Genomic DNA, 27,278 nt, shown 5'->3' with positions numbered 1-27,278 from the left:
AAATACTAACACTAAAATAATACAAAATAAGAAAAGAAAAGAGAGCATTGCTATGTGCACAGCAGAACAAAAGAGAGGATTCAAAATATACAGCAATAAGTTTCCATTTCAGGAAAGCTGATAATAGCAAATACCATGCGTTGTATTGAGAGCTGTCCATCTTTGCTTCTTTATAAGTTTTCTTTTGTTCTCTCCTCTGCCCTTTTTACTTTGTCCTTTTTTCCCTCTTCCTCCCTGCTCTTCCCCTTCAGGCTACAATTAAGCACATATATATGATCATATACACATATGTATACGCATACATATATGTACACACAAAGATATAACTATATACACATGCACATGTATGTCCATACACACATACACTTATTTATGCATACATATACTTATTTATACATACATACATACATATACTTAGATATCAATAATCATAGTCACATATAGACATATACATTCATATGGATCTATGTAAGACCATACTTATTTATCGTCTGTTTCTCTGAGGGTGGATAGCCTCTTCCTTCATGAGTCCAAATCTTTCCATATTTTTCCAACTCCATCAACTTGTCATTTCCTACTCCATAGCAATATTTCCATCTTATACTGTTTAGTTGTTTTAAGTAGTCCAAAGCAATGTTGATAAATATGGCTGTCATACAGTGTAGTTTCCCTATTTTCCCTTTAGATTAAATCTATTTTCGCCTTGACTTTATCTGAGATCATGATCACTGCCTCTGTTCCTTTTTCCCTAATAAATTCTAGTCCTCATCTTTATTTTATGTTTGCGTGTACCTCTTCTTGTCCCTCCTCACTCCTCTACTTTACTTCTACTATCTTGCCGTCCTATTACTTAACCTACCTCCACCTCCTCTGTTAAGATCTTTCCTGTATCCTTCCATTCCCAGTCATCTAAACACCCTTCTATCACCCCATTTAACCTATTCCCTCCCCCTCCCCTCTGGAGATCCCTCCCGTATCCTCTTCCCCCCATTCCCTTAATGTTTTATTTCTTTCTGAATTTAGAAGATTTTTATACTCTTCTAGATATATGGAATATATATTTATTGATCCCTCTTGAACCCATTACTGATGAAAGTAAGTTTCCAGAACTACCAGCCCTCCTCCCCCATCTAATTCTTCTGTGTTGGTTCTTTCTCTCACACCTCATTTGTATAATATAATTACTCTTTTTATCTGTTCCTAAATGGTTTTACTTTTTAAAGTCATAAAGACTCAGGTCTGCCCCAATCTTTCTAATGAACTGCCCAATTACTAATAACGATCTTAGACATATGTTTTACTTTTTATATACATAAAAGTAGCCTGTCCTTATTGAGTCCTTTAAAATTAGTCTTTAGTATGTACCTTGTAATTCTCATGGCTCTTGTATGTCAGATCTTCTGTTAAGTTCTGTTTTTTTTTTAACAAAGTCCTGAAAGTCTGATAATTCATTAAATATTCATTTTTTCCATTCAGGATTATGCTTAACTTTGTTGGGTATGATATATTTGGTTGGAACCCAAGTTCTTCTCTTTGATATGTAGTGTTCCAAGATCTGCGGTCTTTTAGTATCACCACTGCTAGGTCTTATGTGATTCTAATTGTGCCACTGCCATATTTAAATTGTTTTTTTCTTGTTTTTGTAATATTTTATCCTTGATTTGGGGGTTTTTGAATTTGACTCTAATGTTTCTATGGATTTTCCTTGTAGGATCTCTTTCAGGTGGTGATTGGTGGATTTTTTTCTGTTTCTACTTTCCCCTCTTGTTCTAATGCTTCAGGACAATTTTCTTTATTTCTTGTTTAATGTATCAGGATTCTTTTTTTTTTTTAATTATAGCTTTGAGGTTATCTGATTATTCTTATGTTTTCTTGATCTGTTCTCCAGATCAGTTATCTTTTTAATGATATTTTTCACATTTTTTCTATTTCTTCATTCTTTATATTTTGTTTTATTGTTCCTTGATCTCTTATAACTTTGCTAGCTTCTCCTTGCCCAATTCTGATTTTCAAGGAGTTATTTTCTTCCTTAAGACTCTAGATCTTCTTTTCCAATTGGTTGATTTTCTTTTCATAATCTTCTTGTTTTTTTCTTAGTTTTTTTTTTTTAAAGCAATCGGGGTTAAGTAACTTGCTCAAGGTTACACGGCCAGTTATTTCTGGGTGTGGTGCTGAATATCTGAGCCTGGATTTGATCCAGGTCATCCCAACACTGGAGCTGGTGCTCTTACTCGCTGAGCCACCTGGCCACCCCTAAGCAATTGGGGTTAAGTAACTTGCTCAAGGTTACACGGCCAGGTAACCTTGGTGGATGCTAAGTGTCTGAGCCCAGTATTCGATCTCCAGGTCATCCCGACACTGGAGCCGGTGCTCTTACTTGCTGTACTACCTGGCTGCCCCTGTTCTTAGTTTTTTTAAATAAATTTTCCTCAGTCCCTCTCATTTGGTTTTCAAAATCTTTTTAAAGTTCTTCTATAAATTCTTTTTGGGCAGGTGATGATTTGATGTTACTCTTTGGAGTAGAGGAGTGTTTCTTTGCTTCACCATCCTCCTCTGAAGATAAACCCTGTTCTTTTCTCTTCCCATAGTAACTTTGTATAGTTGGATTCTCTTTCCTTTGTCCATTTAAAAAAAATTTGTAGCAGCTTATTATTGTAATCACCTCTAGTCCTGGCATATGGGGGATCGTGCCTCTGGCCTCAGATCCTTCTTCATTTCTACCCTCTGGCCTGGAACTGAAACCAAGAGCCCAGCCGGCAGTGTCCCCTCTCCATTGATTCTGCCATTACCAGGAATGTGCTGGTTCCTTCTCACCTCTGGTTGCATCTTCACAGCACATCTGGGACTGGCATTCGTTGTCAGCAGAGGTTCCCTTGATCTTCAGCCACTCAGATACCCAACTACCCTCACCATGCCAGCCATTCTCAATGTTCCAGAGGCAAAAGTTCTTGTGACTGGGGCCCAGGCAGCCTCCCAACTCAGCTAACCCCAGGATTTACCACTGGACCAGATCTCATCCTGGGATTTTTCTTTAGATCTTCTCTGATTGTCCCAGGGGGAACACTGTTCTGGCCCTACTCTTATTTATTTTTGCTACTCTTTATTTGCCCTGAGGCACTATTTTATCTTGTTTGTGGGGGAAAATCTTGAGAGCTTGGAATTTTCTGACCTGCCGGAAGAAGGTTGTAGATGATATAAATGTCAAATGGCTTCTCACTTGATCTAAGCACAGTCAGAACCTTAGTTTGAATCTTAGCATTGGCAAATACTTAGCACTTTTTATTATCTGCAAAATGTGGAAAATAATACTTGAGTTAAAGAAATGTTGGACTTCACATAGCACTTCTCTCATGAATTTATTTACATATGATTTTTCATTATGTCTTCCTTCCCCCTTACCAGCAATAAACTCCATGAGGTTAGGTAAGGTCTTTTTATAGTTTTATATCTTATTCAGCACCCAGGACAGGACTTTGTACACAATAGGCATCTAGAAAAAAGTTTACTGAATTGAATTGATGAATTGAATGTTGTTCAAAACTGTTTACTATATAGTTTTCAATTCCATTTTTCCTTCTAAATGAGTAATTCTGGATGGTTTGTTCTCTTAAGCTTAGTAGTCATAGCTCTCAATTATAATGAAGGGGAATATTGCTATGGATAATGGATCTTCTGAACTAGGAAAGGACCAGCTTTCTTGAGGTGAGAAAACTTGGTGTGAAGTCACAGTTCCAATCTTACCTGGTTAAAAGCAATCTATCTGAAAAAGAACCTGGTGCTTGAAGGTATACTGTGTTATGTATTATTATCTTATATGCTATTCCTATATTCTGTATTCTCTCTCTCTATTATATATATATGTATATATATATCTGTATACTATATTCCTAATAGAATGCTGTGTTAATAATTGAAAATTGTCATCTTAACTTATTGTTTTTCTGGACTGGTTATCATGAGATTTAGGTACTGCTTTTTTCTTTCTTTCTTTTTTTTTTTTTAAAGCAATCGGGGTTAAGTAACTTGCTCAAGGTTACACGGCCAGTTATTATTTCTGGGTGTGGTGCTGAGTATCTGAGCCTGGATTTGATCCAGGTCATCCCGACACTGGAGCCTGTGCTCTTACTCGCTGAGCCACCTGGCCGCCCCTAAGCAATTGGGGTTAAGTAACTTGCTCAAGGTTACACGGCCAGGTGTTTCTGGGTGGGTGCTAAGTGTCTGAGCCCGGGATTCGATCTCCAGGTCTTCTCAACACTGGAGCCGGTGCTCTTACTCGCTGTGCTACCTGGCCGCCCCCGTACTGCTTTTTTCCATTGCTAGTAGCTTGCTGTGTATACTTTCAATCTTTCATTTAACCTAGAAAAGTCTTCAATCACTTGTCTGTAAAATAGAAGGTGAAAAATCCAGGTTCTTTCTTACTACAGATGGATAGGAGTCTGAACTAAAAGCATCTTGAGAGCCTTGGAAATAATAAAAATAAAAAAGTTATTGCCATTATTTATAATAGCAGATTTCCCTGCATACATACCTACTTGCAGTTGGAGGTGATGTGAAAACCAGTTTGGTCATGAGAATTCTCTCCTTGCCCCCTTGGTAAACTTTACTTTTTAGTTTAGAGCAGAGTATATATATGAGGCAGCACGGAAATTGCCTGTTCATATGGTAGTGCAGCTGGAGGGCAGAAGGAAGCTGTGCAGCTTTATATTCTAATTATTTATGAATATTTCACATGTAATTAATCTTCCTTGCCACCAATTAACCCCTGCTTGGTGGTTTGTGAGGCCATCACAACAGATGTTGGTATCTAGCACCCTTGAGGACATGTACATGCAGTGTTTCTAGCTAAAGAAGGGCCATGGTTTCCCTAGATTGAATTTGGCCTGTCATCTAGCCAACTGGAATAGTAACAGATGAAGGGGACTTACTGTGCTCCGTGGTTGATGGCAGTGACTGGGCAGTTGTGCTGTTTGTATTTAGGCCTTTCTGGATCATAGAATCTAAGCATCTCAGAGCTGAAGGAGATCTTTTGATCTCATCCAGCATTTTAAAGGTGAATAAAAGAGGCCCAGAGAAATTGTGATATGGTTAGTTAGCAGTAAAATCAGGACTAGAGCCAAAGTCTGCGGATTCTCAATGCAAAATGATTTTTATTACAATGTAACACCTTACTCATAATAGTTGTATTTCTCTTTCCGCTTAGCTCATACAAAGCCTCTCCAAAATACCAAGTTCCAAATGCATGTTTTTACCATGTAACAGTGGGATTGTAGAGGACTTCTTTTCAGCTTTGGTCTCTTTGGTATTTGTTGTTATAATTAGTTTAAAACATGGAGGTAATTCCACATTTTAGGAAATACATTAGTAAAGGTGTAAAATATCCAGAGAAGGATGATAAAGACTAGTGAAGGGTCTCAAAATCATGCCATATTAGGAACAGATGAAGAAATTGGGGTCGTTTGGTCTGGAGAAGACTTGGAAGTTAGCATGGGGGCCTATGGTTGCCTTTGAGTTTTTGAAGGTAGATCATGTGGAAAAAGGATAAAACTTGTTCATCTTGACCCCAGATGACATAATTTAGAACAATGAGTGAAAATCGGACAGAGGCAAATCCTTTGCTTCCTAATCATTAGATTGATATAAAAGTGGAATGAGTTGCCCCAGGATGTCACGCTTGGGTGATTAGTTGTTAGGTATTTTGTAGAGCAGCTTCTTAGATATGGGTGGGACTGGTTGGCCACTGACTGAGGTGTCTTTCAACTCTGAGATTCTTTCAGAATAGGTATAAGTGATAGATGTGCAAGCCTCTTTGGTGTGAATACTGAAAAACTTTAGAGAGTGGATGATATGACAGTGGCAGCCAATTTGGAGATCTACTAGGTAAGACTTTTAAAATCTGAAGATCCTGATGTATGAATTGAGGAGCCATGCAAAAAATAAAATTATAACTCACTTTCACTTAGCAGTTATTTTCTGAAAAAGCTTGTGCAAATCTCTATGCTTTGTAACTTGATTACTATTTCAAATACAATGGGGAAGTCATTATTTAATTGGTGAATCATTATAAAATGTAGGCTCCCTTTCTTATGTGAATATTTTTCATCATTCATTTCTGCCTTTTTTCTTTTTGAGGGGGAAGGCAGGGCAATTGGGTTTAAGTGACTTGCCCAAGATCACATGGCTAGTAAGTGTTAAGTGTCTGAGGCAGGATTTGAACTCAGGTCCTCCTGACTCCAGGGCTGGTACTCTATTCACTGCACCATCTAGCTGCCCCCATGCTACAGCTTCCTGAAGCCACAGGTGACAGTTGGGTCAATCAGGTAGATGCCAAGGGTGTATGAACATCCCTTCCTCATATCAGAGCTGCTAATCCCCCTGAACAACCCATACACCCTAAGGAAATTGTAATGTCCTTTTAATGACATCAAACCTCTCCTGAAACAAAGGTCTGTCTTTTAAAAACTAATATTCTTATAGTGTCGTTGTGTAGCTTCAAGTCAAGGAACAACACACTCTCCCAAGCCTTAACAATTGCCTCCCTAATTTGCCCACGTACGTCAGTTTGAACCTTTGGTACAGCCTTTTGAACTGTGCTCATTCACATCAGATGACACTGAAATGAAAAAGGATGATGGAATATGGGATTTTAAAGCTGGATAGAGATTTAGAGATCCTTGGTCCAGAGGTTCTTAACCTTTTTGTGTCATAGAGCCCTATTGCATTTGGAGAAGCCTATGGGCTTCTTAGAATGCCACTTTTAAATGAATAAAATACAATAATACATAGAAGCAGAAAGGAAAGCAATTATATTGAAATACAGTCACGAAAATATTCAAGACAAGTTCACAGACTCAAGGTTAAGAACCATTGATGTAGTCCATCCAGTCCCCTTGTTTGACAGGTGACTGAACTGGGAAAGAGACTTGTCAGTGCCCTTGACAGAGCAAATTTCTTGACTTACTGCATTTCTTGGTCTTTTCTACTATGTCATTCTGCCTGACTTGGTCCTGCCTTCTTCAGTAGGTTTGCATACTGGCTTGGATAAGACTGTCAGTGGAAAAAGAGTTGATTCAGTCTCATTGAAAGAGTGGTGAGACTGACTAAACAGTGTTGACAATTTACTTGATCATCTATTTAAAAATTATTTTTTATTTTTTTCCTTGTTTAAAATGTATTTTATTCTGAATGTAAGAAATAAAACAAGCATTTCCATAGCAGTAGAATAGAAAAGATGATTGCACATAAAATTGCAAATCTATTGCTATTCCTTTTAAATATATAATAAAGTTATTTAACTTAACCCTCCCCCTTTTTTTTCTCTCCTGTGGATCTTAGAAATGACTATCATTAGATACAAATATGTGTGTGTTTGTGTACATGTATATATATATGTATATATATATATATATATAAAAGCATTCTATGCATGCTTCTATTAGTCCTTTATCTGGATGAATATAGTGTCTTCCTTCATAGGGCTTTTGTAGTTAATTTGGGTATTTCTAATAATCAAAATAACTTATTTGCAAAGAGTTGGTCTTAAAACAGTATTGCCTTTTTTGTATACAATGTTCTCTTGGCTTTGTTCATTTTGTTCTTCATTATTTCATGCAAGTCTATTCACCTTTTTTCTAAAATCATTGAACTCATTATTTCCTACAGCACAGAAATATTCCATCATGATCATATAACACAGCTTCTTTAGCTATTTCCTAATTGATGAGCATCCCTGTCATTTTTAGCTCTTTGCCACCACAAAGATAAGTATTATAAATATTTTGGAACACATTGATTATTTTCCTTTTCCCCTAGTAGTCTTGTGAAACAGACCTAGTAGTGGTATTGTCGGATCAAAGGCAGCTTTGGGCATAATTCCAGATTGTTTTCCAAAATGATTGGATTAGTTCAGAGTTCTGTCAACAGTGAATTAGTGTCCCAGTTTTTCCATATCCCCTCCAACATTTGTTGCTTTCCTTTTCAATCATTTTATCCAATCTGATGGATATAAAATGGTCTCAATATTGCTTTAATTTTCATTTCTCTAATCAATAATGATTTGGAGCATTTTTATATGACTATAAATTGTTTTGATTTCTTTATCTAAAAACTGTCTATTCATGTCCTTTGACCATTTATCAAATGGGAATGACTTATATTCTTTTAGATTTGACGAAGTTATTTATATATTTGAGATGAGACCTTTATCTGAGAGATTCTTATAAATCCCCCCCCTCTCCCCCAATTTTCTGCTTTCCTTCTGATCCTGGCTACATTTGTTTTATTTGTACAAAATCTTTTTAATGTAATGTAATCAAAATTATCCATTTTACACCTCACACTGCTCTCTATCTCTTGTTTATTCATAAATTGTTCACCTATGTTCCATGTTCTTCAAATTTTCTTGTAATCTCTCTCTTTGTAGCTAGGTCTTATATCCATTTTGACCTTGTGTTGGTAAATGGTGTGAGATATTGGTCTATGCCCAGTTTCTGCCAGACAACTTTCCAGCTTTCTAGCTTTCCCAACATTTTTTTTTTAGAAAATAATGAATTCTTATCCCCAAAAGTAAAGTCATTACATTTGTCAAACAGAAGGTTATGTGTATTGTGTCTACTCTGTTTCACTGACTTACCTTTCTATCTCTTAACCAGGACCAGATGGTTTTGATAATAACGAAATACATATATATATAATATTTTTATATATATATGAGTGTATAATATATTAAATATACATATTTAATATATATGTAGTTTAAGATCTGGTACTGCTAAACCTCCTTCCTTTACATTTTTTTTCATTAATCCCTTTGATGTTCTTAAACTTTTGTTCTTCCAAATGAATTTTGTTATTATTTTTTCCGACTCAGTAAAATAATATTTAATTGGGATGATATTGAATATATAAATTAGTTTAGGTAAAATTGTCATTTTTGGGGGTGGAGCCAAGATGGCAAAGTAAAAGCAGGAACTTGCTTGAGCTCGTGTTTCAACCACCTCCAATACCTGTAAAATATGACTCTTAACAAATTTTAGAGCTACAGAACCCATGAAGTGACAGAGAGAAGCAAACATGCTGCTGAAGGCAGCCTGGCAAGCTAACAGGAAGGGTCTATCTCACTGGACTGGGAACCAAGCACAGTCTCATGTGAGCTGGGGTGCTGGCCCAGGTCTGGGGTGGCCCAGACCCAAGGCACAGACAGACTGGAGCAGACTTCAGGAGAGTAAATCACCAGCAGCTGTGGTGGTTTCCAGACTTCTCAACCCATAAACACCAAAGAGAAAGTAAAAGGTCAGTGGAGGAACTCTGCTGGAACTGGGTGAAAGAAGAGCACCTTCTGGTCCTTACCTCCGAGGCAGCAGAGGTGATGGCGGCTGCAACTGCTGCTGCTGCTGCTTCCAGCTCCAGGCCTGCAGATCATAGGGGGACCAAGTGACTGTCCAGAGGGCACTTGCAGAAATCTCTCTGCTTGTGCTGAGGCAGGATTCTCTTGCTTTGCCCTGCTTGCATCTGGGTTGCAGTCTTGGGTGGTGGTTCTGGGGTGAAGAGTGCTGGTGTGGCAGAGCTTGTTGAGGGTGTGGAGAGAAAGTCATCCTCACAGTTCTGAGACAGGTGCCTCATAGAAACTCTGACAACAGCTGCTCAAAACCCCAGAAATTTGGGACACAGCACTCTCCACTCTGGAAGCAGAGTTCTCCTGTGACAAAGAGCTCAAAAGTCAGATAATTGACTGGCAAGACAAGCAAACAGAGAAAGGGCAATCAGACTATAGAATCTTTTTTGGGGGGACAAAGAGTATCAAAACATAGAATTAGAAGAAGACAACAAAGTCAAAACTCCTGCATCAAAAGCCTCCAAGAAAAATATAAATTAAGTAAGAGAAGTAGAGGAAAAATTGGGAAGAGAAATGAGAATGATGCAAGAAAAGTGTGAAAAACGAGTCAACAGCCTGACTGAAGAAAACAACACCTTAAAAATAGACTAACTCAAATGGCAAAAGAGGTCCAAAAAGCCAATGAGGAGAAGAATGCCTTAAAAAGCAGAATTGGCCAGATGGAAAAGGAGCTCCAAAAGCTCACTGAAGAAAATAATTCCTTCAAAATTAGAATGGAGCAAATGGAAGCTAATGACTTTATGAGAAATCAAGAAATTATAAAACAGAGCCAAAAGAATGGAAAAAAAAAAAGAAGACAGTGTGAAATACCTCATTGGAAAAAACCATTGACCTGGAAAATAGATCCAGTTGAGATAATTTAAAAATTATTGGACTCTCTCAAAGCCATGATTAAAAAAAATAGAGCCTAGACATTATCTTTCAAGAAATTATCAAGGAAAACTCCCCTGATACTCTAGAACCAGAAGGCAAAATAAAAATTGAAAGAATCCACTGATCGCTTCTTGAAAGAGATCCCAAAAGGAAAACTCCTGGAATATTTTAGTCAAATTCCAGAGCTCCCAGGTCAAGGAGAAAATATTGCAAGCAGCCAGAAAGAAATAATCTGAGTATTGTGGAAATACAATCAGGATAACACAAGATCTAGCAGCTTCTACATTAAGGGATCAAAGGGCTTGTAATATGATATTCCAGAGGGCAAAGGAGCTAGGATTAAAACCAAGACTCACCTACCCAGCAAAACTGAGTATAATACTTCAGGGGAATATATGGATATTCAGTGAAAGAGAGGACTTTCAAGCATTTTTGATGAAAAGACCAGAGCTGAATAGAAAATTTGACTTTCAAATACAAGAATCAAGAGAAGCATGAAAAGGAAAACAGGAAAGAGAAATCATAAGGGACTTATAAAAGTTGAACTATTTACATTCCTACATGGAAAGAAAATATTTGTAACTCATGAGACTTTTCTCAGTATGAAGATAGTTGAAAGGATTATATATATACATACATACGTATGTATATATACACATGTATATGTATACATATATATGTGTAGGTGGGTGAATGTGTGTATGTATATGTGTGTACATATACACACATATACATAGAGGATGCAGGGTTAGTCGAAGGGATGATATAAAAAAATAAAATTAAGAGGTGAGAGAGGAATATATTGGGAGAAGGAGAGAGGGGGAGAGATAGAATGGGGTGGATTATTTCAAATAAAGGAGACAGGAGAAGGATGTTACAGGAAGGGGCAGGAAGGTGAAAGCAAATGATTCAACCTTACTCATGTTGGATTTGGCTTAAGGAGGGAATAACATACACACTCAATTGGGTATCTTACCCTACAGGAAAGAAGGGGGGTGGGGGAAAAGAGGAGGGATGATAGAAGGGTGGGCAAATTAGGCAGAGGGTAGTAAGAAGCAAACACTTTTGAAAAAGGACAGGGTCAAAGGAGAAAATAGAATAAATGGGGTGCAGGATAGGATGGAGGGAAATATAGTTAGTCTTTCACAATATGACTGCTATGGAAATGTTTTGCATCACTACACATGTATAACCTATATTGAATTGTTTGTCTTCTCAGTGGGGGTGAGTGAGGAGGGGAGAAGGGAGAGAATCTGGAATTCAAAGTTTTAAAAACAAATGTTAAAAAAAATTTAAAAATTGTTTTTTACATGCAACTGGGAAATAAGATGTATAGGCAATGTGGTATAGAAATCCATCTTGCCCTACAAGAAAGTAAGGGGGGGAATTAGGGGGGTACATAAGAGAGGGCAGATTGGGGGAAGGGGTATTCAGTATGCTTGCCATCTTGGGGTGGAGGATAGGGGAGAGGGGAAGGAAATCTGTAACTCAAAATCTTTGGGAAATGAATGTTGAAAACTAAAAATAAATTTTAAAAATACATTTCAAAAATTGTCATTTTTATTATATTGACCCTGTCTACCCATGAACAATTACTATTTCTCCAGTTATTCAAATCTGATTTTATTTGTATAAAAAGTTTTTTATAATTTTGTTCATATAGTTCTTATGTTTGTTTTGGCAGTGTACTTCTAGGTGTTTTATACTGTCTAGAGTTATTTTAAATGGGGTATGTCTCAGTATCTCTTCTTGCAAGTTTTTGTTTGTGATATGTATGAAAGCTGATGATTTATGTGAATTTACTTTCTATCCTACTACTTTGCTAAAATTATTAATTGTTTCAACTAGCTTTTTAGTTGAGTCTTTGGAATTTTTCAAGTATACTATCATAGTATCAAAAAGATCTGGTACTGCTAAATCTCCTTCCTTTACATTTTTTTTTCATTTCCCATTCTGATTCCTTCTACTTATTTTTCTTATCTTATTACTGTTGCTAAAATTTCTAGTACAATATTGAATAATACCGGTGACGGTAAGCATCTGTGTTTCACACTTGATCTTACCGGGAAGGCTTCTGCTTGGTTGTTGTCCTTCATTCCCAAAGAGGACCAAAGTGAAATCACGATGCTAGAGTCAAGTTTCAATATGTCCGACTGTGGTTGATCAGACCAATAAAAGCTTGGGATGCTCTATCACAGGTCAAGCACAAATAGCCTGTGTGAACATTTGGGGTGGATAATCCAAATTTGTGCATCCTGTTTTTCCTTTCAGCTATCTCAATTCTGCTTTGCTTATTATAACAGCACCTTCTCTGATGTGGGTCCTGTGCCAGTGTCTCCCTTGTCACACAATCAGTTCCAAAGTTCTTATGAGAGACTTTGAGAGTGTCCATGTATTGCTTCTTCTGACCACCATGTGAATGCTTGCCCTATGTGAGTGCTGCATAAAATTGTCTTTTTGGCAAGTTTACATTTTGCATTTGAACGTGGCCAGCCCATCCGAGTTGTACTCTTTGAAGCAGGGTTTGAATGCTTCGCAGTTTTGTTCCAGCAAGGACCTCAGTGTCTGGTGCCTTATCCTGCCAGGTGATCTCCAGAATCTTCCTAAGACAATTCAGATGGAAGTGATTCAGTTTCCTGGCATGGCACTGGTAGGCTGTCCAGATTTCACAGGCATACAACAATAAGATCTCTAGTTTATCCAAGGAAAAATCCATTTAAACCTTTACTTTCAAGGGTTATAGTAGAAATAAGTGTTGTACTTTATCAAAAGCTTTTTCTGTATCTGTTAATATAATTGCATGATTTTTATTAGTTTTACTGTTGATATAATAAATTATGTTAATAGTTTTCCTTATGTTAAACCATCCCTGCATTCTTAGTATAACTCCCACTTGGATGTATAATATTTGTAATATATTGTTGTATATATTGTAGTATACTTCTAGCTAGTGTATGATTTTTACATTTATATTAATGAAATTGGTCTATAATTTTCCTTCTCTTTTTATTCTTCTTTGCTTTGTTATCAATATTCATAAAAAGAGTTTGGTAGGATCCCTTCTTTGCCTCTTATTCCACATAATTTATTTACTATTGGAATTAGTTGATTTTTAAATGTTTGATAGAATTCACTTGTAAATCCATGTGCTCCTGATGCTTTTTTTTAGGAAGCTCATTTATTGCCTAATTTCTTTTTCTAAAATAAGTCTATTTAAATATTCTATTTCCTCTTCTGCTAATCTAAGCAGTTTATATTTTTGTAAATATTCTTCCATTTTACTTAAATTGTTAAATTTATTGACATGTTTTTGGGCAAAATAACTCCTATAATTGCTTTGATCTCATCTTCTTTAGTGGTATATTCACCCTTTTCATTTAAGTTTTCTTCTCACTTTTAAATCATGTTAACCAATGGTTTATCTGGATTGTTTTTTTTTTTTTTCATAAAAGCGCCTCTTAGTGACATTTATAGATTCAATGGATCCTACCTTTAATTTTTAATTTGATTATCTTGAAGAATATAATGATGTGTCTAAGACTGGCATTTGAAGATGACGTTCACCTTGCTTGATTAGAAGTGTGACTGCATTTTGACCCCATTGTATCACCTTCTTAGTGGTCTTTGAGACACATGAAAATTTGCCTCTAAGTCATATGAAAAGAATGATGAACTCTTCTTCATGTCTGATTAATAGTGCATGATATAAGAGGAGAATTGGCGAAATGTTAATAGGCCAACCTTTTTAAGGCTTTGGAGGCTAAAAGATAGTCTATTGTCATTTGAAATCTGTACTTTGTCAAGTAATAAAGAAGAAGGAGATCGCAATGATAGAGACTAAACAAATAATGAAATGTGCAGTGTTGGGAAGAAGAGAGAAAATTATATAGTACTCACAGTAGCTCTGCTATTGTATGTCACTTGTGGTGGGTGACGTGTAATATTTATTAGCTCTATGAAAATAAACCCCTAAGTTACCCAGTTTACTATCTTAGAACAGTGGCAGAATGTGAGTGCATGTTAATGTTGAATGCACGTTAAAAAATAGTCAACCCCTTAGAGAGCTGGTTTTATTAGGATTTGGGATCTCAGCCTCTCCCTGGTTTTGCACTCACTATAAATGTTCCTTCCAGAGTAGTCAAGAATAGCTCTGACAGCAGTTCTTGCTGAGGCTGATTTTTTTTTTTTGACTGTGAATATTGGACTATTGCTTTTCTTGCTATTTGTAAGTGCTATTACAAGTCATTCTGATGCTGACAAGTATATAGAGACATTGTACTGGAGACTGAAAATGCACATGAAGGGGTGAAAGGGACAGTAAATGTTTTACCACTTGTGGCATGTATCACATCAGTGTTAGTCAAACGTGCTGTATCCCAGTGGGGGGCTTTGAGGCTATACAGTTTGTGCTGTTCAAAGGCATTTCTGTGTCTAAGTCTGTGAAGAATAGTGCCATTTTCTTTTTAGGAAGAGAGGGAACGTATTTTCCAACATGGTGAAGGTTTCCTTTCTTTTCTTTTTTTTTTTTTTTTTAAGTTTTTCACTTGGGATCTTGATTTGACTTGTAGTATTTTGGTGGTTATTTGGAATTCCTACATTCTGCCCTTTATTTGTAGTGCCTGGCCATGTGCTTAGGAGGGTGACTCATAGATATGTAATGACCTATGTTCTCTGTTCAGTAGTTGGGAGATCACTCTCTGGCTCTTATTTCACATGATGTACCTGATAATTGTGTTTGAAATGACAGAAACATCTCTTTTCCCAGAAAAGTTGCAAATTTTCTGGAGGCAGAGACTACTAATTCTGTATTTACTATGCTAAGAAATTAATTACCTTCTTTTTGAAGATTGCCAATGTTTCCCTTTAAAATTCTCTGAAAAAATGTTTTGCCAAGCATTCCAGAATAATTTCTGACCTAGTGTAATATAGTGTAATATTCTCTCACTTTCAATTTTAGACCCTTAAGGAAGTTCCATTTGGCCTTGCTTATACTTGTGAAAGGGGTATGCCCTTAGAACAAATCAAAATTATCGTAAAAAATTGTGCTAATATCATGAAGAATTAGAAAAATGCATTTTCCTAAAAATTTTGCAAATTCTCTAGAGGCTGAATCCACTTTTGTATTCACAGTGTTTACCTACTGTCGTCCTCTCTACATAGTGGGATCCCTCCCTGTCTTATAATCACTCCACTCGGAAATGAGCCAGTAATCCATACAGAGGAATGACTGACTTCTGTTGTCATCCTCTCCTTTTGTTGACATTCTTTTCTGGAGAATCCTGTGTCTGGGATCTCCACACGATTGTTAGAGTAGAAACTACTAAAAGTCCTGTCTATCCCCCACTCCTTTGCGCAGCTTTTTGCTGCTGTAGCTTTCATCTTGTATTGACCATCTTCTAGAACCTCCAGGTGGTCTTTGTATACCCCCTGTTTCACCCCCTGTCTTCTTCAGGTCTGTGGGTGGGGGGGTGGGGAATTGGTTATTATTCAAGTACATTATGGTTGAAGCAGGTATTTTGTGTGCTGATTTAGAAAACTAACCACAATTTATAATATTGTTTCTATATGAAATCACATCTTCCAAAATAATTGACTTGAAATTGAATTTTTTGGAATACAACCTGTTTATTAGTTGGAGAATACCTGTAGTTGTTGAAAGAAATTATGTACTTTGTACAAAATTACTCTGTATGCTATGTGTGGCATATAAGTTTTCTCAGAATTAGGATAAGGTAAAATACATGTAAAACTAAAGGTATGCTGAACATAATTTGATTTCTTTTTAAGAAGAAAATGCTTTAGAATCTTAAATTGCCTTAGCGTCATCATTATCAATAAAAGTTAGCATTGCACTATAGCTGTGAAGTGCCAGTTAATAAAAAGTTCCAGGTGATAAAATAATGGATAGTAGAGATGTTACTGACTTAATCAATTATCCTATTTATTCAGGACCTAAAATGAATAATAGAGGCAACATGGTATAGTCGATAGAATGTGGGGCTTGAACTCAAGAAGAATCAGGTGCAGATCCTATCTTTATCTCTCTTATTATTTGATCCTAGGTAAGTCACTTAACCTCTGCCTGCTCCTTAGGACTTTTCCACCTGGATGAACTTTAAATAAAATATGTCCAGAACTGAACTAAAAATTGTTTTGTTTCTATTCCCAACTTGGAAGAAAAAAAATCAGTTGCTTCCCTTGACTTTGTTAATGGTATCACAAGTCTCTCAGTTCCTTAGGCTAAAACAGTAAATAATCTCTGGTTCCCTCCCTTTTCTTTACCTTCTTCATCCAGTCAGTTGCAGTCCTCTCAGTTCTGTCACTAAAAAATATGGTTCCAGATCTATCCTTTTCCACCACTTCTGCTGCCAAGGTCTGGTACTGGGCCTTATTACCTCCTGAACAATCATTAACAGACTTCTAATTGATCTTTCCACGTCTTGCATCTTCCCCTTTCTATCTATTACTGTCGTAATATTCTTTCCAAGCCCAACCGTGATGCTGTTACCTTTTTGCTTTCAACAAAACATTTAATCATCTTTCAGGTTATTCCTATGGACAGGCTAGAGAGGGATCTTGCCTAGATGATAGGGCAGCATGATAGATTGGGAACTGGTGGAATGACTTAATCCGAAGACTGGTCTCTTATGGTGAAATGTTGGTTTTGAAGGAGGGCCTCAGGGTCCAGAGGTCTGTGTGCTTCAAAATCTTATTTAGATTTAGATTTAGATCTAAAGATTCTAAATCTGGGGGAAGTTAAAGGAAATGGAATAGTTAAATTTGTGGATGACAAAAAGGTAATGCATTGGATGACAAATAAGGGTCCAGAAAGATCTGAATAGGATAGAACAGCAAGCCACCTATATAGGTGGGACTGGATGACTTTTAAGGTTCCTTCAACTCTAAGATTCTCTGCTTCTGTGCTCATGTCATGTCTTTATTGCCAGAGGGAGTTCCCACAGCGCTAGATCTCCACCTTGCTGAAATCATAGATCCTTCATGTATTTACATAATAATAATAATGATAGTAATAGCTAGCATTTATATAGAACTTCCAAAGTTTGCAAAACACTTTACAATTATTATCTCCTTTTATCCTCATAATAACCTTGGGAGGTAGGTGGTGTTATAATCCCCATCTGATAGATGAAGAAACTGAGGCAGCCAGAAGTTAAGTGACTTGCCCAGAGTAAAACAGCTAGTGTCTAAAACTGCCTGCAAGAAGGTCATTTATGCTGAGGGAAAGAACATATAAGCAGATAAAGAAATAGAAGACAATTTGAGGAGGTAGGGGAAACTAACAGTTACGTAGGTCAAGAACAGCTTTAGGTAGTGTGTGTGAGTGAAGTTGAGTCCTGTAGGAAGCTAAGAATTCCAAGGGGTGAAAGTAAATAGAGTACATTCCAGACATCAGGATAGCCTTTGCAAAGAGATGGAAATAGGAGATCGAATGTCAGGCTTATGGAACAGCAGATAGTCCAGTTTGTCTGGGACATTGAGTGTGGTAAGGTGAAATAATTTTGGAAAGGTAGACTGGATTCAGATTGTGAACTGTTTTATATGCTAAATTGAGGAATTTGTCTTTTATTCTAGAGGCAATAGGGAGTCATTGAAGATTCTTAAGCAGGGGAGTGATGACATATCATATAGGAAGATTATTTTGACAGGTGTTTGGAGGACAGGTTGAAAAGGAGGAGAACCTGGAAGCAAGGAGAATGGTTAGGAGACAGCAGTATTTCAGGTGAGATTTGACAAGGGTGTGAACTAGGGTAGTGGCTATGTGAATGGAAAAATGGGACTGAATTTGAGAAATATACTAGTAGAATGAACAAGATATGGCAAGTGATGGGTTATAGAAGTTAGCTATTAAAACATGAATAATATAAGAGCAAATCATAAAACTTTAATCAACCTTATATATGAAAAATGTAGGTATAGATCTGATGCTGTTCAATGATCCATTTTCATTAAGTTGATAAAATATTGACATTAATAGATAAACTCTTCTTGAGAATTGAGTTAGTCTATTAGTGTATATTTCTGTCTTTGTTCCAGGATACATGAAAGACTGAATTAAAAAATTTATTAAGTGTTTACTGTGTGCCAGGCACTGTGTTAAGGATTGGAAATACAAAAACAAAATGATAATGATCCCTGCTTTCAAGGGGTTTAATATGGAAAGAAAACATGTTTTAGGGATTGTAGGGATGGTTAATTGATCCACAAGGGATGTCAGTTGGCATTCTATTTCCAGAAGAGATGGTAGTATTGATTTGGTTACTGTGTCCAAAATAGAAGATGGAAAGTGTGTGAGTGGTGGCAGAGTAGATGGCACGATGGCCTGTGGAGATGGCTGGAAGGGTTGTATCTAGGCCGGCTAGATGTGTTGTGTTAATTGAGTTTACACTCACTCACCAGTAAAAACAACTCAGGCCCAAGGTGGGAGTTCCAAAATTGAATGGATTAACTTCCCCAGGGATGAGGGTACCTTATGTGGAGGTTGAGTCCAGAGCAAGTCAGGTGGCAACAGAGCAAATCGTCACTTAGGGCAGCTCTCAGCTTTGATTTCAGTGTTTTCATGATAGACATTTTGTTCATAGAACCAAGTTAATCTAAATATTGCCCAGAGTTTGGTCCCATAGCCAGAAATTTCAGGTAGTTTTTTCCTAGTAGCCTACTGGTTCATGTGTGTTAATTAGGTAAGACTTTTTTTTTTCCCTAAAACTATCAGATAGATCAACCTAGTTCTCAGGAGAGTGTACTGACCATATTTTCTTTTGAGTTCTTAGACAGAAAATCTGAATTTCATATTAACTACATTGTACACTCCTCAAATTTTCCACAAATCTTAACCAGAGTGACTTTCACTATAAAAATAGCAATGAATGAAAACCATCCTGTTGGCCCCTTTTAGGGCTCAAACAGACCTTGGCTTAAACAAACAATTTTCCAATTTCCTGAGCCCTCGATGCACGACTGAAAGATTGCAGAGTTTTCAAGGTTTCATTGAGATAAAAGCTAAGGACAGATGATTCCACTTTTTGCAAAAATATATTGTATTAGATAAAGATTTTTGAATCTGACCTTTTTCTTGGTCATAGTGTCATGGTTTAGACTGAATCACTTGAGTCTGTTGCAGATACCTGTTTTCAATATTTCCACGAGTTTTAAAAAATTTAGGAAATGAATATCAGATTATTTCATTTTTGAGTCTGTCAGTGATTGAATATGTGGTGATTGAAGCATTACATTTATCTTAACTGTATGTTTTAATGCATGTGAAGGAAAATAAATGCTTGTTATTTTTTAATTAATTTATTTTTAGTTTTTGACATTCATTTTCACAAGATTTTGAGTTCCAAATTTTCTCCCCATCTCTCCTCTCCCCCACCCCAAGATAGCATGCATTCTGATTACCCCTTGCCCCAGTCTTCCCTCATTTTTATTACTACCCCTGCTTATCTGCTTCCCCCTTATTTTCTTGTAGGGCAATACAGATTTCTATACCCCATTGCCTGTATATCTTATTTCCCAGTTGTATGTCAAAACAATTTTTAACATTTGTTTTTAAAACTTTGAGTTCCAAATTTTCTCCCTTTTTTTCTCCCCACCCACACTCATTGAAAAGGCAAGAAATTCAATATAAGTTATACATGTGTAGTTATGCAAAGCACTTCCATAATAAAGACTAACTTTATTTCCCTCCATCCTTTCCCACCCCCATTTATTCTATTCTCTCCTTTGACCCTGTCCCTTTTCAAAAGTGTTTGTTGCTGACTATCCCTTCCTCCAATCTGTCCTCCCTTCTATCATTTCTCCCCTCTTAACTCCCTCCCCCCCGCTTTCCTGTAAGAAAAGATACCCAATTGAATGTGTACATTATTCCCTCTTTAAGCTAAATCCAATGAGTGTAAGGTTCACTCATTTCCTCTTACCTCCCCTGTCTTCCCCTCTATTGTAAAAACTTTTTCTTGCCTCTTTTATGTGGGATAATTTACCCCTTTCTGTCTCTCCCTTTCTCCGTCTCCCAATATATTCCTCTCTCACTCCTTAATTTTATTTTTTAGATATTATGCCTTCATATTCAAGTCACCCTGTGTCCTCTGTCTCTCTCTCTTTGTATGTATGTTTGTATGTATGTATGTTTGTATATATATGTATGTACATATATAATGTACACACACATGCATATTCCCAACTACCATAACACTAAGAAAGGTGTCATGTGTTACAAATACCATCTTTCCTTGTAGGAATGTAAACAATTCAACTTTAATAAGTCCCTTATGATTTTTCTTTCCTGTTTACCTTTTCATGCTTCTCTTGATTCTTGTATTTGAAAGTCAAATTTTTATTCAGCTCTGGTCTTTTCATCAAAAATGCTTGAAAATGGGGTGGCTAGGTGGCACAGTGAATAGAGCAGTGGTCCTCGAGTCAGGAGGACCTGAATTCACATTTGGCCTCAGACACTTGACACACTTACTAGCAGTGTGACTTTGGGCAAGTCACTTAACCCTAATTGCCCTAAAAAAAAGAATGCTTGAAAGTCCTCTCTTTCATTGAATGTCCATATATCCCCCTGAAGTATTATCGGTTTTGCTGGGTAGTTGATTCTTGTTTTTAATCCTAGCTCCTTTGCCCTGTGGAATATCACATTCCAAGTCCTTTGATCCCTTAATGTAGAAGCTGCTAGATCTTGTGTTATCCTGATTGTGTTTCCACAATACTCAGATTGTTTCTTTCTGGCTGCTTGCAATATTTCTCCTTGACCTGGAAGCTCTGGAATTTGACTAAAATATTCCAGGAGTATTCCTTTTGGGATCTCTTTCAAGAAGCAATCAGTGTATTCTTTCAATTTGTATTTTGCCTTCTGGTTCTAGAGTATCAGGGGAGTTTTCCTTGATAATTTCTTGAAAGATAATGTCTAAGCTCTTTTTTTAAAATCATGGTTTTGAGATAGTCCAATAATTTTTAAATTATCTCTCCTGGATCTATTTTCCAGGTCAGTGTTTTTTTCCAATGAGGTATTTCACACTGTCTTCTTTTTTTTTTCCATTCTTTTGATTCTGTTTTATAATTTCTTGATTTCTCATAAAGTCATTAGCTTCCATTTGTTCCATTCTAATTTTGAAGGAGTTATTTTCTTCAGTGAGCTTTTGGACCTCCTTTTCCATTTGACCAATTTTGCTTTTAAGACATTCTTCTCCTTATTGTCTTTTTGGACTTCTTTTGCCATTTGAATTAGTCTATTTTTTAAGGTGTTGTTTTCTTCAGTATTTTTTTGGGTCCCCTTTAGCAAGCTGTTGACTCATTTTTTATGATTTTCTTCCATCACTCTAATTTCTCTTCCCAATTTTTCCTCTACTTCTCTCTCTTTTTTTTTTAAAGCCATTGGGGTTAAGTAACTTGCTCAAGGTTACACGACCAGGTGTTTCTGGGTGGGTGCTAAGTGTCTGAGCCCAGGATTCGATCTCCAGGTCATCCCGACACTGGAGCCGGTGCTCTTACTTGCTGTGCTACCTGGCTGCCCCTCCTCTACTTCTCTTACCTGATTTTCAAAATCCTTTTTGAGCTCATTCTTACATTTGTGTCTTTGCTTATGCTTCCTTTCACCCTGACAATGTTCCTAATTCCTCTTCATTGATACTCATTCTACCTGACCTTTGTAGGGCCAGCACAAACTCCTCCACTTTGTGATACTTTTACTGACTGCCCTAGCTGGTACTAATCAAGTCCTCCTCTCAAAGCATTCCATATCTATATTACTTAGAGAATTCTGTAGTTGGAAGGGATTTTAGAGGACCATGGTGGTATGTGCTACAGTATCTCTGGCAGATCTTGAATACTTTAGTGATGAGGAACAAAATAAATTTTGAGGCTTCCCATTCTTTTTTTTGAAATCTCTTGATTAAAAGTTGCATTCCTATAACTTGCAACCATTACACCCTTCTTATGTCCTTTGTAACAAAGTAGAATAAGCCTGATTCTTCTTCTAGATGATATTTGAAGATGTCTGTTGAGTTCTTCCTTGACCTGTCTTTTTTTCAAGCTAACTCTCCATAGCTCCTTAATCCTATTCTTGTATGGCATGGTTTCCAGACACTGCAGCATGTTGTTCAGGTTTTTTTCTTTTCTGCCTGTACTATGGTTTGTCAATAACTCCCAGAACTGAAAAGATATACCTTTAACAGGACAGAGAATAATATTAATTTCTCTTTTTAAAAATACTGTTATAGGAATGTACATTTTTAAGATCTTCCCTTCCCCTAGGTGAAGTGCACCTGGAGCTTGTGACGGGAGGCTTGTTTTGCAGGAGATACTTTGTGATTGGGCAGTGGGTCAAGAGGGTTGTTACATTCTCTGAGCCAGGAGAAGGCTATATAAATCCTGATGTGAGGCTTTGCTTTGGGGCTCACTTTGAGAAGTGTCGTGTGATTTAATCAGATGAGACTCTGGGCAGCCATTGGGAAACCCCCTGGCTTTGAAAAACCCAGATATTGATGCTTCCCTTTCTGGTGACTGTGATTTAGTATGGATGTAATGGTTGGACAGTTGGAGGCCTGTCTGCTTGAAATGTTTCTGTCTGTATATTCTGAAGTTAGGGGTGCTGACCTTTTTCCCCTGAACTAGGTAAATCATATGTTTGATTGATTAAAGCAAGATTGTTACCCCATTTTGAGTTGCTTTCCTTTGGAAAAGCAGATCTAAGAACCCGTGTTGGCAGCCACCCTGGGGACGCTGGGGTGCTTGCTGCTACACATACCAAGTACTTCTGTTAATACAGCCTAAAATTTTACTAGTTTTAACTTTTTGATACTCATTACTAACTTATATTGTGTTAATATATACATACACAGTATGTACATGTATGTATATATATACACATACATAAACACATACTTTTATCCATATATATATGTGTATATATCTATAGATGTCTATCAATATATTTTACCTATTTAATTGTATTGCAAAAATTTTGAGGGCTGGCTCATGTCTTGTATCCCCTGTTGTGCCTAATATCTAAATATATTTAATAAATATTTGTTGATATGGAATTCCACTCATGGCAGCCTCATTGAAAATTAACTTCTCTGTTCTCTCAGATAAGACCTCTGGGGATTATTTCTTTATAGAACAAAGAACCTTCTCCAGACATTTTTAATGACATAGGATGCTGAGATATAAGTGATGTAATAGGTTTGACCTGTCATCTAATTTGTCCTTGTTTTTTTCCCTTTAGATGAACTGCGTCAAGCTATTGTAGCTATGATGAATAGAAAGGATGAACTGGAAGAAGAAAACAGGTATAATGTGGCCTTCCCGTTGTCAAATTCTGTTCTCCTCTTACCCCTTTTTGGTGCTCCATGTCTGAGGTTGTGGTTATATATGTGTGTATATGTACGTGTATGTAAGTATATATGTATATACGTACATATATGTGTATATGTATGTATATATATGCAAAAATGTATAAAATAGCATTAAAAAATCTTTTTGTAACTATGGCTTGTAGCATATGCTTACTCCCCAGAATAATAAGGGCACATTCTTAGTTTCCTGAATCACTGTTATTATTAAGAGGTCCTTAAATTGTGTAGTACTTTTAACCATTCAAAATGTTTTTAACTCTCTTTCTGCATTTGACAAATGGGTGTTGTCATTCCCATTTTTAGTACAGAGTGGTTAAATCACCTTTTTGCCCACTCAGAGTTAAGTTACTGGCTAAGGTTTGACTAGGAATTAGATCTCTTGACATCAGGTTCAGGGCTCTGGAAAGATGGAAGCATTTGTACCCTGAAGCATTTCACATTGTTCACCTAGTGAGTAAGAAATTGCCTTATATTTGATGACTGCCCATGTTTCCCTTTAAAAGTCTCTGAAAAATGCTTTGCAGAGCTTTCCAAAACCATTGCTGACCTAGTTGCATAGAGTGTAATACATTCTCATTTTAGATTTTAGGCACTTAAGCAAGTTCCACTTGGCCTTGGTTATGCTTGTGAAAGTGGCATGCCTTTAGAACAGATGAAAATTTTAGTTTGAAACAGTGCTAATACTCTGGTGTCATGTAGCAAGATTTATTCAGTATTTAGTATATAAGTGGTCTTCCTCTCAAAAAAAAAAGCCCTATGCTTAGGTATAATGCTGGTAAAGTCATGTTTGGTTTACTTTTCAAAAGTAACATTTGAGTAGCTTTGGAAAGAACTGCTGCCTACTCTTTGTATAAAACCAGGAATTATGTTCATAGGACAACTTTTGGGGGGTTGATAAGCTTTGGAAAACAAGACGTAATTTGTTGTGAAATGATAGAATGTCAGCACAAAATGTGTTTAATGGATAATAATAATGGGTATCTTTTAAAGGAAACATCTTTTGTATAATTTGCACATGCTGTGCATGTTAGCAGTGCCCTTGATTATTTTCCCAACCTCTGCATTCATTTTCTTTGCTAAACTCCTTTTCAGTAAGGCTTTGACAAGATGACCCTTATTTAAAAAAAAAAAAAGCAAAACCAAACATAAAAGACTAATTTAATGCAGTAGAGGTTTAAATATGGCTGGTTTGGTACTCTCTCTGTAATCTGAGTCAGGCTAACGTTGTTTTACTTTCATCAAAACTCTCAAATTGGAGACTTGATAACTGACTCTTAGGTGTATATTTCCTTGGTCTTACTGACTCTCACTCAGCCCTATCATCTGATATTCTTTTTGTCCTGAGACTCCAGGACGTGCTTTGGAACACTCTTTAAATAACTTTACCTGAAGGATCTTAAGTAGAATTTTATTTTAGAGCAGAGGAAAAATATCAACTGGATTTTAGCAGTAACTCTATTTTGAACTTGATGGGCATTTGGCTTTTGATGTCTAAGAACTTATGATACCCCTTTTCCCCCAGATCATTGCGAAACCTGCTTGATGGAGAGATGGAACATTCGGCAGTGCTCAGGCAAGAAATTGACAACTTGAAACGAAAAGTGTCAGAACAGGAGGAACGACATGTGGCAAAGATCCAGGCATTGGCAAGGTGGGTAAAATGAAGTTGAAAGTAAGGAGTGGGTTGTGTATGGAATCTTGTGATGGGTAGTTTTATTTTAAAGATTTTAAGGACATTGACCAAATAACATGCTGTTCTTTACAAATACATTTAGGAGAGAGCAGGATGTAACTCTTTCAGGAAAAGCAGCAAGATAAACATGAAAATTGAGTGATTCTCAACATATGTCCTGAGGAGACTAGATACATAGGAAGTATAAAAATACTAGTATTTTAATAGACTATAATGTTATATTGCTATATTTACAGTTGTCACTGTGATGAAATTGTGTATTCGTGATGAGCAGGTGTTTGTTGGTATAGCTTTAATAAAGCCCATTCTTTAGGTTTACTTTAAGTATATTGAAAACCTTGATCTCCCCCTGTCATTTTTCTCTCTCCTTCTCCCTGTTTTCTCTCCATGTTACCACCCCCCTCCCGCCAACATTACTTTAGGGTTTTAAAGTGACATCTGAGGGGAAAGAGACAATAATACAATAAAACCACAGATTACATATGCTATATTTGTAGATTTTGTGTACCAAAACTCGTACCAAAATTCTACTTAATTCCTTCATTGTGGTGTGGAAGTGATGCCGTTATCTTAAGGGTTGTGCCAATGAAACATAAGCTCTGGCAGTTTCTACTGATTTATAAAGGTGGTATGGTAGAATCAGTATTAGATATATAGGCAGAAGATCTGGCTTTGAGTCCCAGTTCTTTTACTGTCTCTATGGTGTTGGGCAGATAATTTAACTGGTTTGGGTTTGTATGTCTTCACTGTGGCTGGACAAGGTAATCTCAAAGGTCCTGTCCAGCTCCAAACTCTGTGATTTTATGGCAGGTCTTTGAGTGGCTCACATGTCTTTTATCTAAGGACTAAATCTAGCTAGTTTGAAGAACTTTATCACTAGAACGTTGACTGGACCCATTAGGTGCTTAATTTTTTTTTTTAGATTTTTTTTATAGTAACTTATGAAAAATATTTCTTAAAGGGATAGAGAAGTTGCATTTTGTATTGGTAGAGGTGGCTCCATAGAGATGCAGTCACAAGTTTTTAGAAGTATTGAAATAAGTGTCTGGGAAGGGGAAGTTGATTATTCCTTTTCCCTACTAGTCAGACCTCCTGTGTTCAGTTATGGGCACAACACTTAAAAAAGGACATTGTCAATTTGAAGCATATAAAGGAGAGGAACTAGGGTAGTCAGAGGACTCAAAGCCATGTTATATGAGGATTGGGTCTGTCTGTATAACTTCTGTGCATATGATTAAAGAGCTATCATGTAGAAGACAAATTAAACTTACTATGTGTAGCTCCAGGACTCAGAGCTAGGATCAGGGTTGAAGTTAACAGAACAGATTTTTATCTCACCATAAGGAAGAATTTTTTTCATTAAAACAAACAAACAATTAAAGCTCTCCAATAGTAGAATTTTCTATAAAATTATGTAATGAGTTCCGTTACTGGCGATGTTTAAGGAGATATGGATTGACTCTGTTGGGATGTGGTAATGGGCATCAGGAGAGGATTTTGAATAAATAGCATCTCAGTTCCCTTCCAACTCTAAGATTCTATAATTCAACAATTTTCTGTTTCAACCAGTAGTTTTGCAAATCTATAGTGTGGAGGAAGTAGATATTCAGAATGATAACCCTGAGGCACTGCAAGTTCTTTAAGTACCTTCTGACTCATCAGAGACAGATTAAATTACCTCTATGAAGGGGCAAGGCATTTCATCTCTTTGGGTCTCAGTTTCCTCATCTAAAATAAGGAGGTTGTGCTAGATGATTTCTGTTGCCCTTTCCTTTTCTGAAAGTCTGATTCTGTTATTCTAGCTATTTGAAAATCAGCAACCTTTGTATAGCATATAATGCTGTACAATAATCTCTTGAGAAGATAATCTGGTTAACCATTATTTCCCTCCAGTTTTGCCAAATCAGTCCAATTATGCAGAGTTTACTGTACCTGAAAATTTCTAACT

The 27,278-nt window shown here is 36.7% G+C and overlaps 1 protein-coding gene across 8 annotated transcripts in view; it reads left to right on the top strand.

Moving 5' to 3' along the window:
- SNX29 (sorting nexin 29) overlaps window positions 1–27,278 on the top strand; it is a 691,881-nt gene that overhangs the window by 114,909 nt on the left and 549,694 nt on the right. For all 8 annotated transcript variants that reach the window (XM_069086196.1, XM_069086188.1, XM_069086239.1 and 5 more), the window contains 2 exons: window positions 23,508–23,571; window positions 25,160–25,288. In XM_069086196.1, the coding sequence (XP_068942297.1) occupies window positions 23,508–23,571; window positions 25,160–25,288 (193 nt within the window). The remainder of the gene's footprint in view (window positions 1–23,507; window positions 23,572–25,159; window positions 25,289–27,278) is intronic.

Source organism: Petaurus breviceps, unplaced genomic scaffold, assembly GCF_028583685.1.
Source record: "Petaurus breviceps papuanus isolate PSGF00001 unplaced genomic scaffold, PetGlider_PUasm1.0 118, whole genome shotgun sequence".
Classification (NCBI taxonomy): domain Eukaryota; kingdom Metazoa; phylum Chordata; class Mammalia; order Diprotodontia; family Petauridae; genus Petaurus; species Petaurus breviceps.
The sequence above is the reverse complement of the archived record's forward strand: the minus strand, read 5'-3'. Positions and strand labels throughout refer to the sequence as shown.